This window comes from Tinamus guttatus, unplaced genomic scaffold (genome assembly GCF_059628265.1).
Source record: "Tinamus guttatus ecotype Peru unplaced genomic scaffold, ASM5962826v1 Tinamus_guttatus_pri_ptg000376l, whole genome shotgun sequence".
In the NCBI taxonomy this organism is placed as follows: Eukaryota; Metazoa; Chordata; class Aves; order Tinamiformes; family Tinamidae; genus Tinamus; species Tinamus guttatus.
In genome coordinates, this window is record NW_028288910.1 from 2,241,545 (window position 1) to 2,260,432 (window position 18,888).

The following is an 18,888-nucleotide window of genomic DNA, read 5'->3' on the forward strand; positions in this document are numbered from 1 at the left end:
GAGCGCCCGCTGGCTGTGCCGCGGAGAGGTGGAGCTGGACGACAAGTTCAACCTCCTTTCTGGCCAGCTCTGGTTCTTAGCTTTCCAGCAAATGAAGACTATGGCTCTGTCTGGTGCCTTAGCATTTTTCAGTACTGTAAGATTTTTTTTTTTAAAAAAAAAGGTTTTCTTTTGAAGACATGCCACCTACAAGAGAGGGATTTAAGTATTCCAGGTCTGAATTCTGGTCTGCACTTTCAATTACTAACACATGTGTTTTCCTTGCTATGCTTCTCATGGAGATGGAAAATACAGTCTGTTCTGTACAGATTGTTGCTTTGGTTTATAACCTTCTTCCAGCTCTAAATGCTGGGAAGTGTACAGTGCACTTACTGACATGCTATCAGAAGCAAATAGTGTGACTGAGTGATACCACATCCTAGAGTGCTGGTGCTTGAGATAACACACAGCAAAAATTCACTGAAATTCTTAAACGTACCTTAAGAAATCTGCTCTCCTTTTGCTATTTTTTTTAACTGTGGTTTTACGTTATCCATTTATGAACTAGATATCCCTGTTTTTCTATAACTTTACCAGTTAGGTGTTCTCACTAACATTTGAAATGAAGACATCTGAAGGCTTTTCTTATTTGATGCATCTTGTTAAGTTGTTAGTAAGTTAGTAACATTTACATAAAATTAATAAATGTCACACAGGTTTCTGCACTTGCTTACACAAAACCGTTGAAGTCAATAAAATTTTGTGAATGGTAAAGGAAATTTGATTCAGATATTGAAAATACTGCTGTAGATTAGAAGATATTCAGGTATGCCTAGTCACCCTTTCTAAACACTTTTTTTTTTCCCTAAGACAGTTAGTAGATGGAAAGAGTCGTGTTAAGAGTCTTCCAACTGTACATTTCTCTTGCTGAACTGCAGCAGGAAAAATGATCAGTCTCTGCGGAAGGCTTGAAGCGCTGCACTTCCTGGCTCTACATGAATACTGTGTCTGTTCCACGTGCTCTGCGCGTGGACCCGCGTTCTGCCTCTTCTGAAAGCACAAGTTAGGCCTGCTCGGCTGGTGGGTGGAATCCTGCCCCGAAGCCCCGTGCGCTCTCCCCGCTGCCCGCGCTGGCGACGCCGCCCGCCCGGCGCTGCGGCCCAGCCGAGGGGCCGCCCCGGCGCCGCGGAGCCCGTGGGCGCCGCAGAGCCCGTGGGCGCCGCAGAGCCCGTGGGCGCGGGCGGCAGGGAGCGGCGGGAGGGCGGCCGGGGCGCCGGCCCTGGCCCCCGGGCCTGCCGCGGGCAGCGAGGCCTTTACGAAATTCTGCCTTTTGCAACAATTTATAATTAAGTGCTTCAGATGATCAGTCTCTTATTGTGTAGTCTTTCTCTATTCTACATTGTGCAACACTCAGGAAAAAAAAATCTTTTTATTTTCACCCCGCTGCCTTCAAGCCGTTTTAATGAGATTTCTTCTGGAACTGTCCTCTTCCTCCAGTTGGTGAGCACAGTCTGGCCTTCATTTAAATATTTTTAAAGCTTAAAAGTCTGCAAACTATTTCAACAAAAAGTAACAAAAGCTTCTCATAGTATTTATATTTTCTGTATAAATCACTTGAATTTATACATCTAAGTTACTTAGGAAGCAATTCTAAGGAAAAAAAGCAGACTGGCTGCAAAAATCTTAGCCTTCTTGGTAACACGGCATGCATCATTATAGAGCCAGTTGTAGAATTAAGGCCATAAAACATATACTGGTTCTATTTGTGGTAAATGGCTATTCAGTGTCTCTCCATGTCTTAAGTGCCTTGTTTAGATTTTTTGCAGTCCTTCTTCCAAAGCTGATTAGAAGATATGATTATAGAATTTCACCAATTGCTGCTGTTTAATTGTCTGCTCAAACTGACAAGAATTATCTTTACAGGAGCTTTTAAATCTCCCACAAGAACTGTGAGTGCATGGGTAGTTGCACAGGTGGTGAGGAGCTGTGGTGCTCTCACACACTTTGTGCAGCGCTGCAGCGTTGCTGGTGAAGCCTGAAGGGCACGAGGGCAGCAAGGTGGAAGGGCAGAGGCGGGATCCCCTCCTCAGGCAGCGGGAGCGCTGGTGAGCAGCACAGGCCTTGCAAGGCCCGCTTATTCCAGGTGCTATCCAGGTGACCAGCTGCGCTAAGTCGTGCCCTTGGTCTGGTGCTTTGTGGTTTTTGGCCTTCTGACGCTAGGTGAAATGCCTTGGAGTTTATTTGGGAATGTACAGGGACTTGCAGTCCAGCTGGGTTACATGTGTGTTCGGTGTCAGTGAGCGCAGAGAATTCAGCCCGGCTGGATGTGGCTGGTGCTCCCTCCGGTGCGCGGGCTTCACCTGCTCTCCAGTGCTCACAGCGCAGCACGAGCAGCAGAAACGGGGGCTCTGCCCAGCTTCACCTGTGGGCATTTCCCCGTGCTGGCGCGCACTGCGCCTGCGTGTGCTTGATGGGGCCGGTGCTCCTCAATCCGCTGTGACCCATGAGGCGGCTGCGGGGAGGAGCAGCGCGGAGGGGATGCAGGGAGAGCAGGCAGAGCCACCGGGGCTGCCCTCGCGCGCTCGTGCCGAGCCGCCTCCTCCCCACGTGCCCCCCAGGGCCGCCGCCGCCTTCGTGATACGGGCTGGTTGGTGGCGTGGCGTCCTAGCGCGGTGCGTGTGCTCCCTTGGCAAGCTAGCCCTGTCTTAAGAAAATGTTCCCGTATCACTCTTAATTCTGAAAAATGACACAATACCTGTTACCCAGACTTTCTCTTGGGTTCTGCAAAGCTGAATTCATAAATATGTACATTTGCAGCAAAAAATGAAAACAGTGTAATGATACTTAAACGTGTAATTTTTGAGTTTCCCAGTCCCACTCTCATAGTCCGTTTGTATCTGGAGCAGCCCATTTAACCTGTGGGCTCTGCAGGAGCCCGCGCTGCACGGAGGGGCCGCGAGCAGCAGCGCAGCGAGCTCTCCGGCCGGGCTGCCCGCAGCGCGCCGGGAAGCTGGAGCGTTGCAGAGTTCAAGGAAGCAGCACTACAGAACCGTTTCCAGGGAAGGGGCTCAGGCCTTTCCCCCAGCTCGAACAGGAGCAGCCGTGAGATCAGGTGAGGTTGCTCAAGGCTTAACCTGCGGGTTTTGAAAGCCTCTGCAACCCCTGGGAGGATCTCAGGGCAGTTCTTCTCATGCTTTCTCCAGACAGGAAGCTGGCACTGTGTAAAAGCACCTGCTCTGCCATGGAGGATTGCTGCTGGAGGTCCAGAATGTGTAGTGCAAATGTAAGAGTAGAGAATGATTTTTGGCAGAGGAAGAAGGGTGCTATATATACTTTTTTTTTGGACTTGGTAATGTCTTTCACCTGATTAGAGCACCTGTAAATTTACAGGAGTACAAGAAAAATGAAACTTCATGGCGCATCTGGTACATCAGTTGTATATGGTAGTAATGTTATCTTGATTTTACAACTGATTTAGGATAAATCCATAGAGATCCTGATTTTAATCTCCTTGGGATCAGTGACTGCATTAATCCTCATAGTTCAGTAGTTCATTCATAGGAATGGTTCTTTTTTTTTCCTACCAAAAAAGTTAACACTCCCTCCATTAGCAGCTTACTCCTTCATCAAGATTTACCAGCGAGCATGAGCCAGGTGATTAGAGGAGGCTGCTTCTAGCAGTTAAATACACTGGTTCTAGCTGGTGAAAGATGGTGTGTATTAAATAACAGAATTGGATGTGAAGAGCACTTTACACTGGCAGTGCTGTGTGCCGCAGAAAGCCGTCTATGAATCTGAAGTTTGGTCTTCAGCTGTATTGCTCAGTGTAGTTTAATTGGTTCTGGACATGACTTTGCGGTTTCGGTGCTTTGCACCTGCTTTCATTTTTTATAACATGTAGGAAATCCAACCAATAAAAAGTTTCAGTAATCTTGTCTAAGTGCAATGAACACATGAACCAAAGTTTCCGCATCCTGCATGATAAAAGAGGTGTAGCTGCTATTGTTTGGAGATGATAAAATGCAGTTTTGGTTGCAGTGTCAAAATGAGACCCTGGAGATCAGACCACACAAACTCCCAAGGTGTTTAAAAATAGGCAGTGTGTGTTTTTGTGATAACTAACGTACATGGCATAGCCTAGACTTCATGAGACTTGCCTTGGCTGGGATTTTGGATAGAAATACTTAATACTGAGAGGGACACGCTTTTCCCCATCTGTAACCCGTATCCATACCCTACTTGCACAGTGGACAGGCTTCCTGTTACAGGTCATTTTTAGTTACTGGCTATCCTGAAAGGAGCTGACACACTTCAGATGTGGTCAGTGTGAATAATCTGGGGACTCGTTTTTGGTTAATGAAGTAACATTTACAGGAGAGCTGGACCCAGCAGAGGGAATTAGCCCGTTCTGTGGGAATGGGGGTTTTACTGCACGGCTTTGAAAAAGAATGCGTTTGGTTATTTGCAATTAGAGCCTCTAAGAAATAATTTATGAGGTAGATTTCAAAAGGAGTAAGTTATTCGTGTTTTAAGGGCAGTCAGTATCAGCTGTAGAGATTAACAGGAATTAACTTAAGTAGCAGGCAGATTAAATCCACATGTCTCCAAGAACACCCTAAACCCAGCAACTTACTGTCTAGTAAATCTGAAATATTAAAGATTTATGTGTTCAAAAGAGATGCTGGTATTTTTGCAAAATCCATTAATTTTTAATTGCAAAGTTCTGTTGGTGTAAGCATTTCCCTACTAGGTTAGCAATCCAGGCATGCACTACCCCGGGAGTGGAATGTCATCTGCATAGTTTCCAACTGAATGAAATGTAAAGGCTAAAGATTCCACAAAACAATTAAGAGTAAACAACATATAATTATTATTTTAAATAATAATGGTCATCAGTAATTGGTCATTAGCATGTAAGTTGCTGCTCCGGTCAGGCAGCCCCTGAACTGTTTTTTGTTGATTGTTATTTATTCAGATATTCTTAAAAGGAAGAGATCTGTGTGCCTACAGAGTAAATCTCTAATCTTTTAAACAATTTTCTGCTAATCCATAGCTTTGATGCTGCACCTGCAGGATTTGTTTTAGGCTTGAAGCATTAAAGACAGGAAACTTTAGTTAAATGTGCCTGTCATAGAACTTAGCAGTTGAAACTGTTGAGAAATTTCTGTATAGCTATTTTCAGCCCAGAAATTTGAATAAAGGACTCTCTGTACACTGGGATAGTGCAACTTTCTGGTTTAATACTTTACAGATTTTTGGAACAAAACGCACTCAAACTGAAAAGCAGCATTTTTTGCTGACCTTGTTGGAAGGCTAATGCTGTTTCTGGGAAATAAGTGAAACAAGAAGTTCTTTGTTGGCAGAAGCAGAGACAGAGAAGGAGGGGAGCCTAGTCTTTTTTTCTTCACAATGTCGTGACTAAGTCAAAACTGTAGTATGTGTAATATGGCGCTTTTTTCCCTTTTTTTTTTTCCTTTAAACCTCCATAGACATGTGTTTTTCATCAGACTGTGCTGCGTGACACCTGATGCTGGCCAGTTCCTATGAGTTAGACACTGAACTGCCTATAGACAGAGTGGAGAAAAAGACCCACAGCTGCATCCAGACAGTTCTGACACTAAAATAATAAAAGCTGGTACAATCAGTTCAGCACATATGTCAGAAACAATTTACACCTGAATGTTTTGGCTTCTGTAACTTGCAGATCCTCTTGCCCGCAGATTTATCCTTGCTTAGTATAAGCATATATCCAGCAACGTAATCAACAGAAAGGTCTCCTACAATGTTAGAAAACCTAGTTCACTGGAATATTATTACTTTTAAAGCAAAGAAAAGCAACAAAAAGTGTTCACTGTTTGTCTTAACTGCTAAAATAAATTTACACAGTCCCACTTGAGAGATGAGCTGCATGGTGGTAGGTACATTCCAAGGACTGTAAAACTCTGAGGAGACTGGCTGCATACTCCAGGTTTTGGTCATAGCTCCACATTTTTATTCACTTTCAGCTGAGCTGAAAAATTGTGTAACAGCTGTTCAGTGAAGAGGCTTCCTTCATTTTGCAAAACAGGTTCGTTTCCTACAAGAGAACTGAATTATAAATGCCACCTTGAGTCTCTCAGCTAGGTGGATGAGCACTTTTCAGTTGCCAAGTCCCATTTTAATCTCCTTTACAGAAGTGATTTTGAGCTTTTGGGGTTTTCTGTTGTTTGCAGAACCTCAGAAATGTTCCAAGGGGAGTGCCAAACCCCGTCTGGTGAGTTTGAGCCTACTGAATGAAGGTCGGTTGTCTTTTCTTAATTCTTCCTTTCCTTTCGACCCCTCAGAAGCAGGCCTCAGTTTTAAAGCTCACCCCCAAAACAGGCTGAAAATAATTATTAAAGCATCACCAGTTTGATGGGTATCGCTGAACTGGAGTTGATTCCATGTTGGGTAGTCTAGCTGGAATGCAAATGGCTTTTTTTTTTCTAACCCAAATTCTGTAATGCCTCTTATAGCTTTCAAATATAAATTCAGAATTCAAACATAAACAATAACAAGCATTAATAAATTCAAGTAAAATGGACAATAGTTGTGCCATATGATGGTGCAGGACCAGACCTTGCAGAATGTCACTGCTCTGTAACGCTGCCCACTGGGGTTGACATGGAACTTCCCTCTGGCCTCTCCAGGCTCCTGCAGACGTTCAGTGACAGCGGTGTCAGCTGAGCACTGAAACAGCCCCCCGGGACGTGTTCAACTCCATGGCTCAGTCAGGAATGGTCACAGAGAATCAGTAACAGTTTGGGGTAGTTCCAGGAAAAGTAAGTACAGTAACAAGCCCAGTTAGGTAAAAGACTTTCCTCAAAATAACTTTACATATGTAGCGCAGGGATAGTTTTGCATTATTGAGATTCTTTTCATTCCAAATAGTCTATTTATAAAGATACACTTTGAACTTGAAATATAGCCTATATCAGCCATATCAAACATACTTAAAGGTGTTCCAGGCAGTCTATTTGCTTCTCTCTGCATGTTTTTATAGCCTTACTTTTAGGAAAAGCCTAACTTCTATCCTCAAAGTATTTTTCTTTTTGCTGTTTGAAGAACTCACACAGTAAGAAGGGAAAAGCAGTGATAACTCTAAGTCTGTAAGAACTATATGAGTGTACCCTTCCACACACAAAGAGCGCACAAAGAGCAAGCAGAGGGGAGTCGGGAGAAAGAAAAAGGAGGCAGAAAATTTTTGTCTGGCTTTGTCTACGACATCATCAGATTTCCCTGGAGTGTGTCGTCTGTCTCAAGTTGTCCCTAGCACTGCAAGGAACCTGGAAAGCTCATTCATCACTGGTAGATGTTCTTAATGGTTTTTGACCTGAACCTTTCTTTAGGTCTTCCAATTTTCTCAGCTTAGGTCAGAATTTCTCAGAAACCAGTAGCTGTGGATGTAGGAAAATTCTGTTTTTCTGCATTCAGCTAGCGTGGTCATCCCTCTTGCTAATTTAGGAGCCTAATGCAGGATCTTATAGATCTGAAATTGTGTGAAAAGCCAGGCCAGGTGTGGTAGGTCTTCCCCAAGCTGGGGCTGTTACAATTCCACAACATGAAGTGGATGCGTCTGCTCTGCAGTTGATGCGTTGAAGGAGGCTTAGCTGGGGATGAACTGCGTGTGCCTCTGGAGGGGTCACGTAGAAGGGCACCCTGGCGTGTCCGTGCGGCGCTGCCCAGCGCTGCCCGTCCTGGGAGCGCGTTGCGGAGATGCCGTGGTGTCCGCCTGCTTTCCGCAGGGTCCAGAAGCGTTTATGAGCAGTGGCTGTGCCTGACCTGCAGGTAATACAGGTGCTCATGGACCCAGACTGGCGCTGGATCTAACACAGGACTCATCCAGATCTGTTAGATCTGGACAGTTAGTACTGATCTGCATAAATTAAGTATATTGCATATATATATATATATGAGTACTTAAAAATCTACTGTGATTTAATGACCATTCAGCTAGTGCTTGGACTCCGCTGTTTTATTACAGTGCATACGATATTTTGACCCTTAAGGTATATTTTTAGAGCAGCTGAATGCAGCATTTGCTGTGGGAAGTGTGGCAGCATGTCCAATAGTATGCATGCTAGATTTTAGGTTCATTTCGTCTTTTTGCTCTTTTCATCATTTTGTCTTCTAGTTAATGACTATATAAAAAAAACGCATTGCCTAACAGTCTCATATTTTATGCTGTTTCTATTTGCTGTAAAGATTTGTGTGGATCTGAATGTGTATTGTGTGTATGTATAAGCACACTGACCCGCAGCAGGGTTTTCTGGGCCTGAGTGCTTGGTGAGCTGTGAAGGTGGGTGCCTGGCATCCATGCTGAAGGCAGAGTTGCCCAAACCCCGTTTTTCATTGAGCAGCGTTGCTGGAGGACTGCGCGTCAGCAGGTTCGGAGCTGACCAAGCCGCTCTGCCCGGTGCGCGGGGGTTTCGGCTGGGTGCCCTGGCGCTGTCGTCCCGGGCCCCTTTAGCAGGCGCTGGTGAGCGCGGGGCGGCAGCGCGCGGGGCAGCCGCGGCTGGAGGGGCTCGCGGCCCGCGCGCTTCCGCGTCTGGGTCGCAGCTGCTGCGGGGCCGCACAGAAGCGGCCGCGGGAGGCTGAGTTGCTGCTGGGCAGCTCCCGGATTCCTCCCTGGGCCGGGCTGGCTGCCCTGGAGCGCGGGCTCGCCACCTGCGCGGTGCCCCGGCCGGAGGGCAGGCTGGGCTCAGCCTGATGTAAGCGCGCGCAAGCGCCTTCCCAGCGGGCCGGGCCCGGAGCCCGCGTCCCTGCGGGCAGAGCGCGCTGAGGCCTGGGGCCTGCGCAAGGCCCGCGGCGCCGGCGGCCGCTCGGAAAGCTCAGCTGGGCCTGGCGGGGTGAGCGCGGGGCAGGCGAGCGGCCGGCACCGCCAGGGAGTCGCCGGCCGGCCGGGTGGCCGTCGCCAGCCGTTTCCTGCGGCACGCGGCTCCGCTCGCGCCTCACGGCCAGCCAGGGCCGGCGGGACCGTGCGCGCGCGGTCCTGGCTGCGGCGCGCCCGCCCGGGCGCAGCTCCCCGGCGGCGAGAACGGCGCGAGGGAAAGGTCATGGGAAGGTGCCCGTCTGAATCCTCAGGCAAAAAAACCTTGTGCCCCCTCCGGGGTTTTGGTGGCTGGGGTGTTTTAGCTGGAAGAGAAGAGCTTTTCCATTTATGTTATTGCCTCGTTAGCGAAAAGTCCTTGAAAAAATGTCAGTGAATTTTTAAAGAACTACGTGGCAGTTCTCATAATCCAGACTGGCTTTACGCACCATATTTAATTTGTGTATTAATTTTTTTGGAAGTGCAAAGGTGTGGAAGGAAAGAAGGTTACAAGGTTTGTAAAAGACCTCAGGCCGCGCTGCTGGGAACTACTCGCATATAAAATAGGAACAGCAGAGTCCATCCTGTTTTCCATCTTGGCCCTTTTCCTTCCTGGCTCGTCACAGCTTGGTACTGTGAGGGATGCCTCCCTCGAGGCATCCGTGACCACATTGTCCTTAGGGGCGGCAGTTGAAATTTTGGCTTTGTGGTGCGATTGTGGGGTTGTGCTGCTGCACAAAGACTTCTTCTACAGCAGGGTTCTCAGTAAAATGCCACTCCAATAGGGAGTTGTGTGCTGATTTACAGTTTCTGAATTTGACCAGAAAAGACTGCATTGAGACAAGTAACTCCGCTGTCTGAGCAGCCTCGCTCTGTTTGCAAGGGAAGGAGCCAGGTCTGCCCCGGACAAGCTCCCCCTGCAGCGGGGCTGCCCAGGGGCCGGCCGCGGGCGAGGGAGGCCGCCCACATGCAGAGGGCCATCCCCAAAGGCCCTAACTGCACAATATGCTGCCTGCATATCCGGATATGGTGAAAGGCTTAAAAATAGCCCTGCTCTGTTAAATCAGGCCTAAAATCATCAGTCTTTTTTTGATCTTGATTTATTAGACCTTTTTCATTTTGAATATGAAACCATGAGTTGTACTCAAGGTTTACCTGACGTAGGTAGAGAGGAGATATAACAGGGCTGAACTTGGCCCCTCTTGTTTGACTAATTTTGTACGGACTCACATATGAGAAAGTTGTTAAACTTCGTTCTGGCTTGATGTACCTGCTTAAAATAACACCGAATTTGGACTGCTCTTTCAATACAAGATCGATAAATATTTCTGCTGAACTTTCTAAAGAAATCGGTATAATGTACCAGTAACCTGCAGTTTACGCTCTTTTGCTGTAATAATTCTTGCACTGTAAACACAGATGGATAGTCCACTGACTCTAGCCCAAAACATAACATGACTGCAGCCTTTTGGAAGAAAGGCACAATTTTTGTTCAGAAGAGACCGAAACATCTGTTGGGAGGAGTGAGCAAGTGCCAATAGATCACTGGGATTTTTTTTGTTGTTGATTGTTTGTTTGTTTTTGTAATGAATGCATTAGAAATGCCACTTAACTGTCTTTTCCTCCTGTTTATTGCTTGGCTACTTGAAGGAAGGAGGTGAACCTCCAATAAGGTACTGTGGAGAGGTGGCTCCCTGCAGCGGCTGGTGGCCGGTGCCCCCGGCTCACGCTGCTTGGTTGTGGCTGCATCGCTGGGGCTCTGTTCCCGCAGCGTGCGGGCGCCTCTGGCTCTTTGCTGTGGTTGTGACCCTTGGCGAGATAGACGGGCGCATTAACCGCCTGCGGTGACTCGTGTGGGCGGCGGGACGGACCCCTTTGTGCGTCACTGTGTAGCGGGACAGAGCGTCTCCCTCTGCGCCTCGCGGCCAGGGGCAGGCAGAAACCGCCTCGGCTGTGAAACGTCCCATTATTTGTTCTGCTGTCTTTTTCTGCCGTAATTAATGCAGATCGGCCAGTAAAGAAAATGTAAACGTTGAAATCGTTTTAGTTATCTTACTGCCTGTTATAGACATGCATTCATTGAGGAATTTTCAATTAAAAACATGTATATCATTTATTGCATATCATTAGGTAAATATTTTAATGTATCAGGATATATATAAATATTTGCTGTATTATTACTTTGCTTGTTTGATATACCAATGAAACATACCAGCTTTTGTATTAAATAAGCAGTGTCAAACCTTGTCAGGTGGAGCGGTTGCTTCGGCCCTCCTGGTGTTGGTAATAGCTGGTGCTCGCTGTGCCCCGCTCCGCGCGGTCCTGACTCACCGTTTCTGTCCTCCCGCGCAGTTCTGAACCAGCAGCACCAGGTAGCGGCGGTGCCGCAGCAGAGCCGCCCGGCGCCGCAGCCTCAGCCCGGGCTGCTGGGCTTGCCCAGCGCCCTGACCGCCCAGCAGCAGCAGCAGCAGAAACTGAGGCTCCAGAGGATCCAGATGGAGAGGGAGCGCATCCGGATGCGGCAGGAGGAGCTACTGCGGCAGGTAATGCTGAGCGCCCGTCCTAGGCTGCTTCAGGTGTTTTCGGGCCTCCACGTATTTGTGAGGTACAATTAGTAGCTGTTCCCATTCATCAAAATTGACCTTTGTTTTAGGGGAGGGAAACGAGAGGCTAACAGAGCAGAGCCTCCATGCAACAAGCAAAGAGCATTTCCTGCTTTCTTTGAGCCAGGCTGAGCAGGGCACAAGCGGCCACATCTCTGCACATTGCCATCCTCGGAAGCGGTGGTGCAAAAAAATAGATTCAACTGTTGCAGAACTGTCAATTTAAGGACCAGTTTGTTCACTGCAGCTGTGTATAAATCTGGAAAAATTATCATCACCGATGATCTGCCTCAGTCTGCCATGGTTTATGTAATGGATTGTGTCCATGCCTCGCTGGGAAGAGCAGAGTACACGGGGTTGTTCTTTAACCCACAGCCTTTGCCTTTGAATGCAAATCAAATCAGATACACATCCTAATCTCCTAATCCTAATCTGTGAATTTTCCAGAGGTGGTTTCTTTGTGGCTGCTTGTGTATTGTTCTGTTTCTTAACATCCAGCTCTATATAATGAGTAATATTGTATGAAAGAGGTCCGTAGCTTTGTGTGTAACTTTAAGAAAATGAGCAGTTTTAACAATTGCAAAGGATAGGATTTCTCTGCTAGGGAGAACCGCAGCGATGATGCTGTTTTGCAAGCGTTATTCACCAGCTTCCTGGAGAACACAAATAGTCTGTTTCCCTCAGGAGCAGTGTGTGAGCTGACTACGTTCTGCCAAGGGTATCGCTCACCATGATGGCCAGCAGCCTTCTAGATGCTGCACTTAGTGGTGACTTCCCCAAATAATTGTGTTGTGCAATTAGCGTTTCATATCTGCAGTCCTTTTGTCTTTGGGATCATGCCATAATTTGTAGTTATTTCAGGGTAACATTTGTTTATACTGTATTTAGAAGTGCAGTGTGACATTTTTGGCAGCAGGTCGAGGTGCATCTGTCACTGGGCTGATTGCACCAATTGACTGAACTTTTCTGATGCTTCACTGGAGTACAGTAAGTTGCTGCAACATTTTGAAATGCCAGTGATTTGTTTATATATATAAAAACAATATATATAAACAATGTTTATATATATATATAAAAGCCCTGCGCTGGACTCTCTCCAGCAGCTCCACATCCCTTTTGTCCTGTGGAGCCCAGAACTGGACACAATACTCCAGATGCGGCCTCACCAGGGCTGAGTAGAGGGGCAGGATCCCCTCCCTCGACCTGCTGGAGACGCTCTTCTTAACGCACCCCAGGATCCCATTGGCCTTCTTGGCCACAAGAGCACACTGCTGCCTCATGGTCAACTTGTTGTCCACCAGGACGCCCAGGTCCCTCTCTGCAGAGCTGAGAAGAGACAGCAGCTGAGCAGACAGGGACACGTGGAAGGTGCTGTGGGCGGCAAAGCCAGAGGGACTGGAGACTGGAAATAGAGATGTGGGTGATCAGAGTCCCCGTCCAGCTCCGGAGTTCCTAGAACAGAAACCTGTTTGTGCAGAAAGGACTGATCACCATTCTGGAAGGAGTTGAATTTATTTCTCACCAATTTGTTTGACAGCGTTCCAAACGAAAAGGGAGACCTGCTGCTCAGGTGCCCCATGGAAAATGAAGTAGTAAGAGGTGATGTCAGTGAGAAAGCCCAAGGGTTGTGAGAGCAGGTGTCCCGTCTGCTCCTCTGCCTTCCCTCGCTGCACGGGACGGCACGGCTGACGGAGCAAGGGCAGCGCTTTGCAGAGGTTGATTTCAGCTCCCCAGCCACATTCACTAAATGCATCTATGAGCACTGGAAAAATGAGGGGCTCAAAAGAGACCACGGAGGAACGGTGTGTGAGGATTCGGAGGTAGATGCCAAACAACTATCTCTGTTGGCCAGTACCCCCGCTTCTGAGAGGTGCTGTAGCTTGTGACCACAGTATTGTTGTCTGTGGTGCTGCAAGAGATCTCGGGTACTTTTTGCTGGAGATGCCATTCATGAATATGGTTCTTCAGGGCAATCATCGTTAGCTTGCAGATACGCTTAAAGGGAGGGGAGGATGCAAGCTCTCACAACTCTGTGACTGTGTGGTTGGTTCTGTGCTGGTGACCCTCGCAGTAATCATGCTGGAGAAGCAGAGGGGTCCAACACTCGCAGCACGGCTGGAATTGTCCTTCCAGGAGCACGCCTGCCTGTGCGGTGCAGCCCGCACTCCTTCTGCTTCCCAGCCCAAATCTGACTCCACGCTGCAGGATTACGCTGGTCAGCACGTGAAGTGCACAGAGTTGGTGGTTAAGTTGAAGTAAAGACTCGCAGGTTGCCATGCCACTTTCCAACAGAGGGTAGATTAAGTGGCTTTATAATAAATGTAGCATTTCTTGCAATAGAGACAGAACTTAGGTTGTGCACATACCAGCAGGAGTCTTTATTTAGGGTGCTGGAGGCTTTTTAGCTCACAATTTGTCTTGCCTTGCAACGCCTAGCGAAATCCTGGGGTAGATGACAAATTCCCAGAGGGTGCAGGTTGGCAGCCCCGAGGGCAGATGCCGTGTCCGGGTACCAGTAGTCAAGGAGAAGGTGAATCTCTCCATCTCAAAGCAGTCAGTAGTTGGCACCGTGTTGGTTGACGCATCACGGTGCCCAATTGCATCAGGTCAGCTGCCAGGCAAGGAACAGCCAGGCAGCAGGAAGGTCTCTAAATAATATGTGAAATTCGCAGCTGTTTGTGTGGGAGCAGTAAGTCCAGTGCACTGGCAAGAATGGTCTATTTATTCTTAAAAATGATTTAAAAATTTAATGCAAATTATTATTTTTCAGTGAATATGTTAAATTGATAGTTTGATTATAAATAAAACATTGCATGAATGCACTCCAATATATGTTAAGGACCAGTGAGTAATTTTTCATGAAAAGACCAGAGTAGTGCTCTTCATTGAAGAAATAAATTGCAAACAGAATAAAATATCAAAATCTAGCTTCAAAAACATGTTTGCCTTTTCTGTATTGGGGACTGTGAGGAGCCAATTTAGTGGAGAAAGATTTTCTACAAGGATTTAAGTGTTTCCTTTGCTCATTTCCTACCAAATAAATAATGGTAATTGGGCTCAGCACACCAGGTACATCCCAGCGGCGACGCAGTTTGCTGCCGCCGCGCTTTGCTTCGCAGCGGTGTCCGGAGCGTCGCGCGGCCCCGCGCTCGGGTGCTGCCTCAACACGAGGCCTCTCGGCAGGCAGGGGTCTTGCGGCGTGAGGATCGTCCCAGAGCTGCTGGGAACTGGTATTTAAATCTTCAGGTTGTAGAATATTTTATTGCTACTTGAGACCAGATCTCTGAGGACCTGGGCTCACGGATCAGTGAACTGAAATCGTAATTTCAGTCTTGCCCACCAGCTTGCACGTGCAGAGTTTTGCGATGGGCAGCGCACAAGGAGTTGTGGTTTGCAGTGTTCGTGGCTTGGTTTCTGTGGGGCTTCTCTCTGTGAGCAGCGATGAGCGCGCTTGCTCTGCGGGCATGGGCTCCTGCTCACCACATGCCACTGCCACCAGCAAACCAGACGTGTTAATGATTTTCTTTACATCCTTGTAAACACACAGTCATCAGCTACACTGTTTAGAATTACCTTAAGACGTACATACTGAACATATCTACTTTCTATAAGTATTTCTGAATGGTTGCAACAACCTTTCCCTTGTTATTTATTCACTCCTTAGGAAGCTGCGCTATGCAGACAGCTTCCCATGGACTCCGAAAACATGGCCCCAGTTCAGACTGCTGTGAACACCCCTGCAATGACACAAGATCTACGGCCTATTACGAATAACGGATCAGATCCCTTCCTGAACAGGCAAGTTCATGGCCCACCACTAGATGCTTGGTTCCGTTGCCCTGTCTGTACTTCTGAAGCTGTCTCTTCTAAGCAGATTCCTGTTTTGCAGTTACTGTGAACAGGGGATACAGCCTAGTGGCTGACCTGAAATTTTTCAGTTTACACTTCAAGAAAGAATCTCAGAAAAACAAACAAATGATAACAGATTTTAAATGTACCTGTGTGCAGAGGATTCTGGGTATGTTGCCTTGGTATGCTCAATTATAACTCCATTATCTCAATTAGTTTTAGGCAATCAAAACAGTTGTTGTCCGGAGATTTATACATATGTGTATATTGCGCCACATTAGTGTCTCAACAATTGTGAAGGAGTCTTCATGAGTATTTAATATCTAGTGCTCTGTCTTGTCAAACACCGTGATCAGGGACTCGCTAACACAACTTCTTTCCTGAGCCTTTTTCGTGTTTCACTTTATAGTGGCCCGTACCATTCCAGGGAACAGAGTACAGACAGCGGCCTAGGCCTGGGATGCTACAGTCTACCCACAACACCGGAGGATTTCCTCAGCAACGTGGATGAGATGGATACAGGTAGAGCTTGAAGCTCCCATAGAGTTTAAAATATAATAACAGTAAAAACAACTTATTGTTAGGACCAACAGTGTTTTATAATTGCATAACTGAACAATAAGCTCTCAGTTTCTGATGCAAGAGAACAGACTGTGACTGTGGAGGAAAAGGCCGTAAAGACTTTTAGCACCTGGAAGGTACCAGATTCTGCCCTGCTACCTTAGATTATGATAATATAGCAAATAGGTACATGTTGGAAAACCCAAGCCTTAATTCACATTTTAATAATATAATCCAAGGTAGGACAAGAAAAACAGTCTTGGGTTATTAAAATTACCAAACTTTCAGGACAAATCACTGCATCTCTTCCATTGGAAAAGTTGGATTTGCCTTTAAATAGCATTTGTTCAGCTATTTAGGTTTTGGTACGTTTGGGTTTTTTTTCCTAAAGAGTGAAATTCTCCAGTGTTTCCTCACCTGAACTTCCCTTTGAAGTCATCTGGAGTTCTGGATGGTGCAAAGGGTGAGAGAGTGGTCGAGAGAGTTCCTGTAAAATTCTTTCTCGGTTACATGCCCTGGATTGAGTCCGCCCTTGTGCAGAGAGCAGGAGAGAGGGTTTATACAGGCCGAGTTGCATCGTTGTCTTTGCAGACTGGTGATCTTTGAACAATCACGCCGAGTGGAAGGTCCGAGGCTGCGTACACTGAGCACTGCTGGAAAGAGGTTTCTTGTGCTTTTTAGGGTGAAGCAAGGGTATATAATTAACTCTTACAAGAATATGCTTTCTGCAAGCAAATATGGTTCTGAGGTAACATTTGTAGAGGATACAAAGCCTACAAGTGCTTATGGGAAAGAGGATTTTTTTTTCTAATTAACTATATTGTTCTAAATTACTCATGAGAAGGGATCAATATTTCAAATATTCTTCTTTACTTTTCCTAGGAGAAACTGTGGCACAGACAACAATGAACATAAATCCACAACAGACACGCTTCCCTGATTTCCTCGACTGTCTTCCTGGAACAAATGTTGATCTTGGGACTTTGGAGTCAGAAGACTTGATTCCTATCCTCAATGATGTGGAGTCAGTACTTAACAAAAATGAGCCCTTCCTTACTTGGCTGTAACCATCCATTATTTAATGCCAATTCAGTCCATAATGCAATTCAGCATTTCCTTTTCCTCTTGAAACAGAGGTAGAGCATCTGAAAATCCTCAGAGATGCAACTTGCTGCCTTAATGACTTCTGTTAGATCAATTTATGGTCAGTTTAATCTCTGCCTGGATTTGGTTGACAATAGCTTAAATATAAAAAATATATAAGTATCTATTTCTCATTTAAAAACAAAACAAACAAAAAGAATTTTTTATGCATCCGTTTTTTGTTTGTTTTTTTCCTTTACAGATCAGGCAGAAACATTTCACTTTCAGGACAGAAAGTGAGTTGTGTGTGCGTGTTCGTATCTGTTCTAATGGTTATTGGGTAACATCACAAACTTGTAATGAATCACACAAGTTAACTGCTAGGTCACTTGGTTGAAAAACCTGCACAGCATCAGACCATGAGAGCAGTTTTATTACTATTTATGACAATAATACAAAAGCTTTTATATTGATTTTCTTAAGCTTTAAAATCTTTTCATTATTAGTAAAGCTGTGCTATATGGAATGTAGATTAAATCTGATCCGTATCAGCTATAATCATTCTCATTATACATTTGTAAAGGCACAAGCAGTACTATTGCAATTTCTTTTTCAGTATATTACTGTATAGTTTCCAGATAATAAATACTTCCAATTTGAAAGTAGCAGGAATGTTTAGTAAGTTTTACACTATCATATTCTTGTAAAATAAACCAGATTGGTAATAACTACTGCCTTAAAAAAAAAAGTCATTAGAACAAGCAATTTTTAATGGATCTTAGATTTTCATGTTTATTATATTAAGCACTACAATTTTGTAATTTAACACATGAACAAATAATTTTTATATAAGCCTGTGGCAAATATATTAAATTCAAAAATATGCTTTTAAATTCAGGACAGAAAAATGTGGCACAACTTAGTACTATCATATGTAGTGGGAAAAAAATACTGCTCAATGTTTTCAGCAGTAATGTTTTTAACTGACAGTGTTAAACTCTACATGTAAGTGTATACAAGAAAAAAGATGGTCGCTTTATCAGAGCAGTGCCAAGCAGCATTGTCACTTGTCTGGTAAGGTTGCTCAGTTCTTAACTCTTTCGCTTACTACAGTTGGTGTAGAGGACACGACACAAGTTCTTTTATTCCTACGTATTGTATATCCTTTAAAGGCTTCTTTATCAGGTGTTTGGGACTGAGAAGGCATCAAGGACATGACACATACAGTTCCCCTGAAATGCAAATGAAGTCCTGAAATTCTTAAATATTTTGAACTTATAGTATTTATAGTCTATGAATTTAAGCTTTTTGTACTGAAAATGCGCCTTTTTATGAAAGTCATGAAAACACTTCTCTGAGCTTGACCCAGGCTATGTGGAGAAAGCAAGAGATGTAGCACTTAGTGTAAATGTGTGTTTGTTAGGTCTAATAAAAGTAATGAGATCCTACCAATGCACCGGAGTACTGATCAATAAGGACTTTTTTTTTCCATCTGGTTGGAGGAGCGTAGGTGAAAAGGCCAGAGATGAAGTGATGGGAATACGGAGTAGATTTGGAAGATGAATGATTATGTTGCAATGGCAGATCCTTACCAGGAAGGGTGGCTGCAGGTAGGGATACAGAGAAGGTGAAATCAGCAATGATGAGCAGAAAATATGATAGAACTTCATACAAAAGAAGTACCTGGTAAAAGATCTGCTGCTGGGTCCACCATAAAGCTAACCAAAGCTAAAATTTGGTGTGCACACCAAACACTTCAAAAAGAGAGGGAAACACAAAGACCTAGAGCAATAAATTTTATTAGAAGAGTATTGCATAGAAGAGTAGGTCTTTTCATGTTTCTTTTTTTAATATAAAATGGGATGTGACAGCAGAGTTGTGTCTGCACACAACTGAAGTACTGAATGGGCATTGTTTTTTGGGGGGGGAGGGATGGGGTTATGTTTTATTATTTTATTTTTGCTAGAGCTAACCATTGAGATAGCA

The 18,888-nt window shown here is 45.4% G+C and overlaps 1 protein-coding gene across 1 annotated transcript in view; it reads left to right on the forward strand.

Annotated features, from left to right (window-relative positions):
• Window positions 1–16,956, forward strand: part of WWTR1 (WW domain containing transcription regulator 1) — a 50,348-nt gene extending 33,392 nt beyond the window's left edge. Inside the window, exons 3-6 of the mRNA XM_088530511.1 lie at window positions 11,159–11,349; window positions 15,074–15,207; window positions 15,668–15,780; window positions 16,702–16,956. Of these exons, the coding sequence (XP_088386637.1) occupies window positions 11,159–11,349; window positions 15,074–15,207; window positions 15,668–15,780; window positions 16,702–16,886 (623 nt within the window). The 3' untranslated portion in view covers window positions 16,887–16,956. The remainder of the gene's footprint in view (window positions 1–11,158; window positions 11,350–15,073; window positions 15,208–15,667; window positions 15,781–16,701) is intronic.
• Window positions 16,957–18,888: the final 1,932 nt, after the last annotated feature.